Below are 13,240 nucleotides of genomic sequence, written 5' to 3'. Positions count from 1 at the left end.
CACAGGATGGGAATGTCAGGCTGTAGGTCCCATTACAGGAACAGATGCCTAACAGTGCTCACCTGTTTGGTGAATCACTATCATTAACACAAAAACCAAAAAAATGGAGAGCTGTGACATCTAAGAAAGGAGTCTGTGGTCTCACAGCAGTTCTGTGGATGCCCACTGAAAAGTAACCCTGTAGAAATCCATCTGTATTCTTCTGCTCACCCTCTCTTCAAAAACCAAGTTAGCTTTGCTCAGTGAGTGGATGTCTTAAGGGCTCCCCTAGCCTGTAATCAGGCCAGACCCGAGGAATGACAAGGTTATGTTGTTGCATTCCTTTTTCCTTATCATCTTCCATAACAAAAATTCTATACTGCCCTTTTCTTTCCAGTGTCAGCTATGATGTAAGCTTGTGCTGACCTCCAACCTCCACTGGGATAATTATATTGTGAAAGCAGAATTTACCATTTCATTTGAAACTCATCAGTGTTGTTGATGTCCACACTGAAAATTACTCTGCCATAGCTGTGTGGAGTGAACAAGACTAACAACACTATGAAGAAGCAGCAGCAATGCCTATGAACTGTTGAAGGCAGAGTAAGTTTCACAGACATACTAATTTAAAAGGAAGGTGCCACTTCTGCACAATCACTTTCAAACTTAAAATAGAAACCTCCTGAGGAATTCTCTTTTTTGAATCTCCCCCTCCTCCCTCAGTACAGTCCTACAATCCATAAAGGACACACAAGAAGGAGTCAGATAAAGTATTTATAAACCAGATAAAGACAAGAAGGAAGACAACCTTAGTTGGAGAAAACTTGTGTTATCTGTGATAAGGAGGACGCCTCACATCTGACTTTCTGTGCTATCTCATTGTATAGTCTGGATGGGAGAATTTGGAGACTTTTTCATTCAAACCTCACCAATATGTTTAGGCTTTTCCTCACGTTTAAATGACTGTAAGTCCTGAAAAACATTTGCCATCTACAGTAGGCAAAGGTTATTCAGTAACCTCTTGTCCTGGGCTGAGTTAATTCGTTACTTGGACACTTGCAACACAGCTACTGCACTGCCATGTGACATCCAAGAGATTTTCATCCCGTTTATTTTTATACAGTCACAAGTATAAAAATGAGAAATCCAGGAGACAACTTAATCAAGTTAAAACACAACATCATTTTTCAGCACAGCGAAAAATATAAGCCAACAAATACGACATACTAGTGTTACTAAGGCTTTTGTGTCCTGAATAACCACCCTGAACTGACCTCAGGAATCCATAATTTTGACTAGACACAAAATTTTTAACAGATTTTACTGGGGAAGCTCCTTTAATACATTAAGAACCTATATTATTGGCTCACCTGAGGAGGAACAGTATCCCTGAATACCCAGAATTTCCCCCTATTAAGTCTGAGCTATCAAAAGGAGTGAGAAAACTTACAAATGTAACAAATTATTCAAAACCTGTGACATCCCCTCTGTCAGATCAGATGACAACAGACAATAATAGACTTCAAAAACACAAGCCTACTAGAAGTTGGCAAAAAAATAATGCCAAAATTCTAGACTTAAAGGAAACACCAAGAACCATTTAATACAAACAATACAGAAACAGGCAGCAAAGCCTGAAGCCTGACCCATGGCAGGGAGCTTATCAGAAGTCCTCCTCCATGAGGAGTGGCAGATAGCAGAGAAGAAGGTGATGCTTGTCATAAAAGAAGGGGAGAAAAGACCACAGAAAGACATTAAGTTACATTACCCACCATCCAGCCTCTGGTCTGAAGAATGAAACCCCTCGAGCATATACTAGAAACTTTAGTCTTTACAAACTTCTTTTGTGCGTCTTAATTTCTCTGGCCCAGGCAAACACCATTTCATAGATGGGGGAACTGAGACAGACAGATATGCTGTCACCTGTCCAGAGCTGTAGCAACAAATCAAACACACCCAAAAATGTAAAGGCCTCTGAAAACACCAATTGCAAACCTGTGAAAAGTCCTCTGTCATACAGGGAGAGAAGACAGGGGTGATAAAGACTAAGACTAGCGAGCAGCCCTTACTTGAAGAGGCAGCTTTTCTTCACATCTATGGCTAAGCTTTTTATCCTTAAGTGACACCATCTGTTCTGACAGACAGTTTTATAAAATTGAATAAGGTGACCTGGATAAAGCATGCCTGTTATATAGAAATGCCAGTGTCATACAGGGATGTGGAAAGGTTGTGGATGGCTCATGCAACTTCTCTTCCACAGTTACCTAAGTGCTTTCAGCATCTCATCACAGAAGGCAGCACAAGTCTTTTTTGATACCCTTCAGCACAAGTGAGCCAGGTTTCTGATAACAATGCTGCAGTAACTTTTCTACTTTTCTTACAAAGGCCTGGCAAATGGCATTCATAAAAGACACCCCTTTAAGGTAAGTATTTCATTTGTATTGGCAACTTTTTAACATATGACGTCACGCTCCATCCTCCCCCCTTAGAGCACGACCGTGTCACTGTAAAAGGACCAGCATTGAGGGCATAAATATCTTATGTCTCAGAACATTTCACTGACAGGTCTACTGGTCACGTCTGAAGACTGCACTATCATTTGGTGGTCACTGGAAAGCAACAGCAGTAGAGAAAAGATGATGGTGGGTCAATGTGAACTAACCTTCCTCTTTTCTCCAACCTAGAGGCTTCTGTCTGAAACTAGACTAGAGCAAAATGTAGTTGTCACCTCCTTTTTTCCCCACTTCTCGCCACAGTTTGACATGACCATGGGCAGGCTCTGTTTCAGAAAAGATTGCAGGAATGTGACAAAGCTGGTCCTGTATTATGACTGAAGGACACTGGCAAAGTGCAGGCAGGACTGTTTAGGAACCTATCTGATATCTCATTTCATGTTTTATCAGTGCATTTGGTCCCTTGTATTGGAAAGGCTTAACCCATCCACAAATAGAGATTAAAAATTTCAGTGTTTATGTGTGAGCTTGTAAGAGAGCAGAGTGCTCATTTTTGAAAGTAATTGATAGAGATATTCAAGTATTTTTTAACAAGTCATGAATCCAGAGCTATATGAAATTATACATCTGTGTTTATGTATGCTTGTACATGTGCTACACTGAGATATAGAGGACAACCTTTAACTATTAAGATGTGTCACCTGCATAGTACTTGCTACAGGATGTCAGCTAGACCAGATGTTTGTTATCTTAAGATTAAGTGTTCCTAGAAATAATTCCAATGAATGTAGTTTTTCTATTTCTTTAGATTAAAAAAAGCGCCATGAACCCAACAACCAACTCGCCAAACAATAGGTTGTTTCTCCAAGGCGCGTTAAAGCTGAAGATTTGAAGGATGCTGCTGCCCTCTCTTGGCACTACATACAAATGCAAACACTTTGCACTGAAAACGAGGACTCTAGCCACGAATTGCACCTACTAAGAGACCAGTTTGGGCGTGGAAAACAGCATAAAACTGAGACAGGGAGCACTACACTTGCCTGTTCAACCAGACCACTCAAGACAAGCCCGTTCACTTCCTAAGATGTAGGGATCATAGAATTGCCATGTCTTTCATTTTAAAATAAGTTAGTAATATGTGACCTGGATTTAAAATAGCACTTAAGGGAGCACAATAGATCTGAAAAAAATTCTGACTTCCAAAATTGTCTTATAACACCCCACATCTGTCATAGATTAGGAGAACACCTAAACTGCCACATGACAAAAAAAGGATGACCAAATAAACAGGAAACTGTGCAGTAGCCCCACGTGACAGCTATACAGATATCCCCATTTATCATACATAAAAAGTCATTTCCTCAGTTCCAAGCCCAAAGCTGCCACCCTCACAGCTGAGGCACATACCCATTGCAGGGTTTAAATTGCAGTGCCCACTGGCAATCTCTTCTCACAGAACCATAGATAACCATGCAAATTATAAATTAAACCAAGAGGAATGGGTGCATTTGTGGAGATAACCCAAAGGCTTGATTCCTATAAGAGGACAAGCATGGGCAAGCTACAGCAACCTTCTTCCCCTACCTTTAGCTGAAGAAGTCTCAACAGGGGCAAATTCTCTACAGTTTGTTCCAGCAGGGAGTGAACAGGGACACCCCATTTCTTATCAGAAGCAAAAGCATTCAAGGCAAGGACATTTCCAGCAGTGTAAGCCTGGTGGACCAAACACGTAGCTATTCCAATTCAGCAGCAACAATGTTAATGCTTCCATTCCCCTAAAGAAATTGATAAGAGACATAAACATTTGGACAACAGCAAATAACATTAGAAAAAATATTTGTATGCCAATCTGGTTTATTTCATTTGACAGAAGTAATATCTGTACAAATATTTAGACAGTTAATAGGTAATAAGATTTAACCAACAGGATTTAGAGGGATTTACTGATATATTTTAAGACTTGCAGTCTCAAGAGAAAAGTTACCAGCTGTCTCCCAAGCACCCCTGACTTCCAGCACTTACAGGCAATCAAAACATGCCTGTGAATGCCTGTACTTTCACTTTGCTTGTTTTCACATTTTCCTAACCTTCTGATTGAAAACCAGGCAGCAGAGAGCTGATGGCCCCACAGTTAACGGGGGGAAGGTGGGGAGACGCTCAGGCTGCAGTGCCTTTGCATTTCAAAAAGGAAATTGGAAGAAACACAGAGTGCCAAAAACTCAGGGAATTTTGATCATTATCTCCAGTAGAAGGTTACAAAGCAAAAAAGAGCACAAAGGTAACCAGTTTTCCTGGAGATGGACTGATAACATACCTCTCACAGGGGACTGGAAGAGCATACTCCTGCAGAGCTTCCAAAGCACTGGGAGATCCAGCACTTACCTAGGTACAGGTGGGAAATACAAGCCTCAATACACAGAGCAGAAGGCTAACAGACACCGAATAATTTTGACAGCTGATTGAATTAAATATTTTTATAGAGTGCAGAAAATTTACCCAAGTGCCTTCCATTTTTCACTTAAGAAGTGAATTTCACTTAAGAAGTGAAAAATCCTTGAAAAAGATCTCTTGGCTTTTTTCAGCCATTTGGCTTAGAAGCATTGTGTCCTGCATCAGGAGCAGATACTCGAGTAGGTCTGTAGCAGGGATACACCAGGCAAACACAGCTAAGGCAAAGCTACTCTGGAGCATGAGAAACAACAGCTGCCTGGTTAAGAAAAGAAGATCCAAATTAGTTGAGTCTCCCTCTTTCAAAGTCAGCACATTTTCCACTTCTCAAGTGCTGGGTTCCCTTCCAACTGTGGAACTTCTAGAGTTGGAAAAGATATACTAGACAAAAGGCAAGCTTGAAATATTTTTAGCCAATTTTCTTTTCAGGTCATTGAGCCAAGATTTTAACCAGAAAAAACAGACTCCTTACACATACCCTAAGTCAGGACACATTTCTCTTCTCTTCTGTCATGTGTGGATCTCGGGGAAAAAAAATGCAGAGGACTATTCAGTGACTGTGGTCAGTGGAAGAAGCCTCTGAGGTCCTTCAGTGAGACACTGGGACACATAGAAATGTTGAATGATCTTCCTTGACCCCAGGTGACATAAAGTAACTATTTTTTCCTCTTCCTTCCATCTGTTTTCATCTTCATTCATATCTGCCTCTCATTCCTCTGCTTGTTTTATGGCAACTCAAGAAAGATTTCTCTCCTTTCTCTCTTCCTTCCATCTGCTGAAGTCACCCATATCTAAACTCTTCTAAAAATTTTAGAGCTAAAAAATACTTAGTTCTAGCCCTCACCAATTGTACATTACACATCTCCTCATGCAACATGACTCAGCCTTGTCTAGTGAGACAGTTCCTACGCTCACAGTCTTCTACTAGCTACTTACACACCCTCAATAAATCCTTAAGCACTACCATAATTACACTACTACCACAGTCACCACACCATGAGCTTTCACTTGAGCTCTCTGTTCATTCAGATGGACTCGATGCTTTAGGGCAAGATGACCACTCAGGTATAGGTGAGATATTATTTCTTTTAAAATATAGTTTAAAACACAAAACAGACACATAATCTGAACAAAGAGACTTTAATATCAGGACTAAAAATTTTAACTTATAGATAACCGTTTTGTAACTTCAGTGAAAAACTCCGAATATACTTATTATTCATCATGCATGGAAAACAAACTAACAACAACCAAAAAAAAAAAAGAGAGAAAAAAGGCAGTTTCCACAATTTGACCCAAATTACTTAATCCTTTGACAGGTCTAGGTCTTTATAGCTCTTCTTAGTCAAAGGCTTCAGAATATTTATGATATAATTACACATCCAGACACTGCAATTGAAAACAGATAAACATCCAGCAGAAAATGCACCTCAATGAAATCTGAGACACATCCTATAACTGTATCATTCAAAAAAACAAAATTTGCTATAAATCACTGCTGGCCAAGGCTGGATTAGTGTCAAACTTCACCTTAGGAAGTTTTGGTTTCCCCTGTATTAGTTTTTTGGCCAGGTGTGGACTGCATGCTTAACAGAAACAAGATCACACACAGGGTTGGATGCCTTTTTATATATAAATAGAGAAGAAAATTAAATACAAGTCTGAATTAGGTGGAGAAGTCACTGCAATGCAGAAGAGTATATTTATTTACAGGCTAATAAAAATATATGATATTCAGCTTAACTAGATGTATACATTTTTTGCAAAATGTTCTATCTGCTACAGAAATGAGAGTAATCCATGATGCAATTCTGTTCGGACAGATACAATAAATACCTGAAATTTGTTTGATACAACTGTGAGTTAACATGTATTGAAAGGGATACAGACCCTCTTCACTGCCAAGGACACACTTCTACAAAGGGCACACTGCATACAGCCTTTGATCAGAGCTAAATTTAGTGCCATAAAGCACTTTCCTTATCTTACATGCTTTTAATTAACATTGGTCCCAGATGCCAAACACCTTTAGCTTAAAATACAATTGTCTCACTGAAGATTTCAATAGGCAAGGAATTAGCTACTAAAAAAAAAAAAATCAGAAAATTATCTTTAGAATATTATTTTATTTTTTAAGTAAAAATATATATACACAAGCAAGTAAACTGGTTTACATTTGAAAAAATAAAAATGAAGTCTGAACATGGACTTTCCTCAGAAACTCTTCCAAGTCTAACTTATTCAACCTCTGGGAATCAGCAGCACTGAGCCTTCCAGTTACTGACAAAGGGAAGATTATACATTTGTCTGTTGAATCTGGAAATCTCAACTTGCAAAACTTTTCAGTCTAAATATTAATCTCTAAGCATCTCAGCATGATTACAAATAAGCAGTATGTTAAATCAGCTGGTAGGAAGTACGGAGTACATGGAGACAGGCTGTAGTGTCTGAGCAAAATCCTCCCATTCAGGGCTTTCTAAGCAAACATTATACAAACTGCCAGGAAGGAAATGTGGCAATCATTTACTGCTACCTGGTTTGTCTATTCCTAGTCATTTTCCTCAGCAATTGTTCCTTCTGTTGATTTCATATACAGCTAAAAATAGACAAGGTCAGAGCAGAGAAAACCTCCAGCAGGTAAGAGAGCACAGTATCCTGCAAAACTGGTGGACAAGGAACATTAGGAAAATAACTTTAGAAACACTCTCTCACTTCAGGCTAAAACTGAGCAAATGCATTAAACAGAAAATAAGGTGTGCCAAGAAGTAAGGAAGAACAAGTAAGTTAAAATTTTCACCTTTCCCTCAAATAAAGAGAAACTGTACAGGCAAATTAAATGCCTTTTTAAAAAGTACAAGACTAGTTGGACAAGTCGTAATTTCTTAGGACTGTAGTAAGATTTCATACAGCAATGATTTTCATAGAAAGATGATCACTACTTGGCTTTGAGCTTTCCTTCCTGATGGAGAGGACATTGAGTGTTCCAGGCCACAGACAGTTTTAGAGTGCACTCTGCTCAAGTAACTGTGGGAAAAACAGAAATCTGGATGCAAAGTTCTGGCAGTGGATTCATCTGCTAACACACAGCCAACGTGTCCTCAAGTTTCAGAAGCTTCAGAAAAAGAAACATGCCTGGGGACCTGTTTCTTCTTCACACAGCTTTATTTTTAAATACTAGTTTCTGTTCAGTGAAAACTGTACAGCCTTGACTATTTTAAAAATCTGCAACAGTATGCTGTATGACAAAGACTATTATAAAAAATGAACCAAATAATGTCATTCCACTGAGCGAGTGGAATTCATGCGCACGCACACACACACAAACCCATCACGGAAATAGCCAAGTTAAGGGATTTATAAATAGCAAAATCTTTGAATAAAGTATATACATTTTTAGGCTTTTTCTATAAACATATATATATATAGTGCTCCTAGGAGAGACAAGTAACTGTGTTCTACATCACAACTTAGAACGTAAGATTAGTTGATGTTACTCTAAAGGCCTTTGAGGTTTTTTCTTAGCTATGTACATCCTACACAGCAACACTTGCAAAGATGCCTTTTCACATTGGTTCCTCTTTCAGTGTACAAAATCTTCTCTTTTCCACATTACAGTTCAACAGCCTGCAGAGCAGTGAACAGGACAGCTGGCACTGCATGAAGGAAGTGCGAGGACAATGTGGAGCTTGTGGAGTGTGCTGTGCTTCACCAACAGCTCTACAAACCGAGCACAAGAAACTGGTCAGGACACCACCCTCAGCATTCCCATCTGCAGCCATGCCGTGGGCCTTTAGATGTACACCAGTAAAAACTATTTTAAGATACACTGCTCTCACAAAGGGAGTAACATTTTGTTGCAACAGTAAGACAATTATAGGTTAATACGACTGCCATAACATAACGCAGATAGGGTCAGACACCGTATGATTCTGAGCACCTCCTGTTAAGTACTGTGCACTCAACTTCCACTTCTTTAAGGATTATTTTAGCATGAAATGAATATGTTCAGTACCCATCAAAAGCACTCAGCAGTTCCTAAATTCAAGATAATGATGACCAACTCAAACCACTCTGCATTAGCAGTAACCATATCCATTCAAAAACAAACACTAATGGATGATGCTCAGAAAAAAAAATACCAAAGGGTCCACATAATTGTGAGTAATTTTTAAACTAATGTCACTTTTAACACCTCACCTCTGTTTAAATACTTTCAGAGCAAGTTTCAAAAGGAACAAATGGTGGTAAATTTAAATCAAAACAACAATTCCAAAAATCTCACTCTCAAAATCATCATGGGCTGAAGTATCATGATTAGCAAATATGCCACTGCCTAGTTGGGTTTTGACAGTCTTGGCTTAAATAATAGCTCTGGTCTTTACTGCTCTGAGGGGGGAAAAAAAGTGTTTTTTTTAAAAGTTACAGCTTAAAAATCCAAAGTACAAAACTCACAGATGCAATGGAACAATTCCCCCTCCCATCCTTCTAGAGTTAAAGCATGTTTCACACCAAAATGAACAGCAGTAGTCCCTTTAAAGCATCACAGGGTCAAAATGAAGTTGGCCACAAATCATTCTACTTCCTTAGGGACGTCGACGGGATTAGAAGTGGAACGTATTGAGGTTATCCTTCCTAGAAATCCCACGCTTTAGTGGGATTGTTCTTCTATTATTAAAAGAAATTAATTTCACATGCTGTGTTAGATAACTACTGTGTGGCACGCAAAAGACAGTTTTCCACATTTAGAATTGCTCACAATGAAGCCCTGAGGTAACCGCCCTTTTTTCAGGCAACAGTAATACAGTTCCTTTTGACATTTAATCTTCCTTTTACAACCTACACTAGTATATGCAACTTTGAGCAGTCAATATTGATTATCAGTTGTTCCCAAAGATGGGATCTGTCCCGGTGATTTTGCTTGTTCTTAGGATAAAGACTCAGCAGAACGGGCTAATTTGGGTGCAGTGTCTTCTAACGAAGCTTCCACTGAATTCCCCAGGTCTCCATTTTCATGTCCATCGATACTTGGCTTCTTATCAAACACTGCAAGTTAAAAAGGAAGATTTATTTAAGGAAGAGAAGCAGCCTTGGGAAGGACAGATCAGTGATCCCTATTTCAGAAACAGCAAAGTGTGATGAAATAACTTCTACAATTAAAGCTAACAGGTTTCACAGAATCACAGAATATTCAGGGCTAGAAGGGACCCACAATGATCATCGAGTCCAACTCGTGGCTCTCCACAGGACATCCCTGACAATCACACCATGTGCCTGAGAACACTGTACAAATGCCTTGAACTCTGTCAGGCTTGGTGCTGCGATCATTGCTCTGGGGAACCTGTTCCAGTGCCCAACTAACCTCTGAGTAAAGAACTTTTTTCTAATAATATCTAACTTAAACCACCCCTGACCAACTTCAGGCCATTCCCTGGGGTCCTGTCCCTGGTCACCAGAGAGAAGAGTTCAGTGCTGCCCCTCCACTTCCCCTCACAAGGAAGTTGTATACAGCAATGAGGTCTCCCCTCAGTCTCCTCTTCTCCAGGCTGAACAGACCAAATGACCTCAGCTGCTCCTCATATTGCTTCCCCTCAAGGCCCTTCACCATCTTTGTTGCCTCCTTTGGATGCTCTCTAATAGCTTAATACCTTTCTTGTACTGTGGTGCCTAAAACTGCACACAGTATTCAAGGAGAGGCTGCACCAGCACAGAGCAGAGCGGGACAAATCTCCTCTCTCCACCAGTTGGCAATGCCTTGTCTGATGCACCCCAGGCCCTCCTGGCTGCCAAGGCAGAATACAGTATGGCAGGAAAACAGGAACTGTTTCTATACCTCTCCGATTTCAAAAACGTATCTGAAGAAGCCAATGACACGAAGTGTTAAGGGGAATTAACTCCTCCTAGACCAGAGTTAGGAAAAGGTAGGAATAAATCTGAATTTCAACCTTTGGGAAAAGATGATCATGAAAAAAAATAAATCCATAAATTAATTCAGTTAATTCAGTTGTATCTAAGTAAACCAGGCCAAACAGTCAGGGACCAACCAAAAGAGCTGACAACCTATTAGTAGGTTAATTGAATTGACAGTAGATTAATTTTACAATGGATATAGAATCAGCATTTTCCAGAAATTGATTTGCATGTTGAGAGTTCAGAATGAAACTGCATACAACATTTTAGAAGGTTTACCTTGTGAGGGTTTCACATCCACATTTGCATCTTTCCTATTAGAGCTCGAATTTGCACCTTCTTCCAATTCATCAAGATACAAACGATAACGGTGTCCACTCTCATCCTCATATTCTACATTTTCATCATCCGAATCAACTTCTGGAGCAACATACACCACTTCAAATTCAATTTCACCCCTCTAAAAGGCAACAAAAATTACAAGTTTACTTACTACTGCACAGCTACCCAATAGGATTACCAAGATGAAGGAGGTTACTAAAACAAATACATTTGACTGTTGTAAACACACCTAAAAGTTGTGTTGAACATTTTGGATAGGTATCTGAATGAAGTTTTTACTGACTAAATTAGTACAGCTCTATAGCTAAGCTTTACCAAAATTACCTGAATTTCCTGGATATATGCCAACACATTTCATACAGTGACTTGGGAATGAGTAAGCTTCCTGATAAACTAAACACACCTGCTAACTACCTGCAAATGGGAAGGAAGGCAGGAATAAAACCCTAGACCACAAAGGACATGAAAAATATTGTTTGGCTGGAGCTGTTCAGTCAGGAAAGAGTAAAGTGTAAGTCACTGAAGATTTATTTCTGTGGGGCAGTGTAACAAACTGATTTCCATCAGCCTTACTGAAAGAATCATGAGCCAATACATGTGTTTAACTAAACCAGTACTAACCCAGCACTTTCCTCCTTAAATTGCAAGACATAAGAGGAGTAAGTGTAAGGCAAGCCTCAGGAATCACTGTAGCTTAGCATTACACTGTGCTTAATAATAAACATTAAAATTCAAGGTAATACAACAGGCAGAACACAGGAAGCACCTAAATGTGCCTAAGGATGACAGGTCCCAACTGACCTGTTGGGAGAGGATAGTTACAGCTTCTTTATGTTTGGCATCTCTTAGATTGACTCCGTTTACTGCCAGAATAGCATCACCAACATGCAATCCTCCACATCGGTCAGCAGGCTGCCCAGGATGGATTTCAGAGATCAGGATTGGGACACCATGCTCCTTCCCACCCTATTAGAAAAAGGAGACCTTATTTAACAGAGATGCCCTTGAACATAAAAATCAACATTCAGGGAGTTGCTCCTAAAGTGCTTACTTCAATTGCTATTTTAGAAAATCAGCAATCATTCTTCAGACAATCAGAATGCTTAAGGAGAAGCCATTAAATGCTTCCCTTAATTCTGCACACAAAAGAATGGGAAAATTTCAAAATATGTACTCAAAGAGTAAAAAAATCCTGAACAGTAAAGCTATACAAACTGATGAAAAGCTGAAAACCTCATAAAAAATGTCTGTCATGCACCATACTGACTTGCAAGAAACATTATTCATATTTAGAATAAAACTAACAACAAAAATGTCCAAAACTTGTTTCAAAAAGTTTACAGCTTTTGTTAGGTGTGAGATGCCAATACAGATACTTAAAAACCCCCTACAATCACAACAACAGCTAAGCTCTGGAAATCAGGTCTCACCCAGATTGTATCTGCTCTTCTACACAGTTACCACACAGGAAATTCAGCACTGCCTAATCTGCTAAAGTGTCTATACCCTAAACGTAAGTCACAGTCATAAATTTTAGAGAAAGTAGCAGTTGTCTATTTCCTAATCTATCAAAGTAAGTCTTTGTAAGTAAGTTCTATGACCATAGCTATGGATTTGTGTAGCTTTTTTCATATGTTCTAACAATACATTTACTGATCCCTATCTTTTACAGAAGTAGGAATAAAAACTTGAATTACTTCTTCTGGCATAGAAAATAAATGCAAGTATTTACTGTGATTGAAATTCCTAGTCCTTCATGGTCTTCTTTAACTAGCAAAACTTTTCTGATTGGACCAACACCTTGACTCTTCTTTAAGGCATCAGGATCCTAGTTGGATAAAAAACAAACACAGCACAAACATAAATGTGTGAACCAAAACCTGAAGCATTTCAGCATTTCGTGTGTTTTTAAACTATATACAGGGAGTGTATGAGCAACAGAGTCTTAGACTAGCTCCAGGCAGGACAAATTTACAGTGCCCCTTTACAGAAAGAGTAGGAAATCAGAAAAGAGTCCTCATTATGCATTCCTGATGAGAATAATTATTTCAATTATTTCAGTGCTGCGTGATGCACAACACAGAACTTAACTTCAAAAGAAGGAAATCACC

The 13,240-nt window shown here is 39.2% G+C and overlaps 1 protein-coding gene across 1 annotated transcript; it reads right to left on the bottom strand.

The window, feature by feature from the left end:
* Positions 1-9,496: 9,496 nt before the first annotated feature.
* On the bottom strand, positions 9,497-12,957 carry LOC103808767 (golgi-associated PDZ and coiled-coil motif-containing protein-like; the record flags this gene model as incomplete). Its single annotated transcript, XM_009081571.1, has 4 exons — positions 9,497-9,923; positions 11,067-11,247; positions 11,931-12,095; positions 12,862-12,957. Coding segments are annotated over 4 exons (561 nt in total), but the record flags the coding sequence as incomplete, so codon positions are not given.
* Between the last annotated feature and the right edge of the window lie 283 nt (positions 12,958-13,240).

Source organism: Acanthisitta chloris, unplaced genomic scaffold (assembly GCF_000695815.1).
Source record: "Acanthisitta chloris isolate BGI_N310 unplaced genomic scaffold, ASM69581v1 scaffold12139, whole genome shotgun sequence".
In the NCBI taxonomy this organism is placed as follows: Eukaryota; Metazoa; Chordata; class Aves; order Passeriformes; family Acanthisittidae; genus Acanthisitta; species Acanthisitta chloris.
This window is presented reverse-complemented; position numbering and strand designations above follow the sequence as displayed.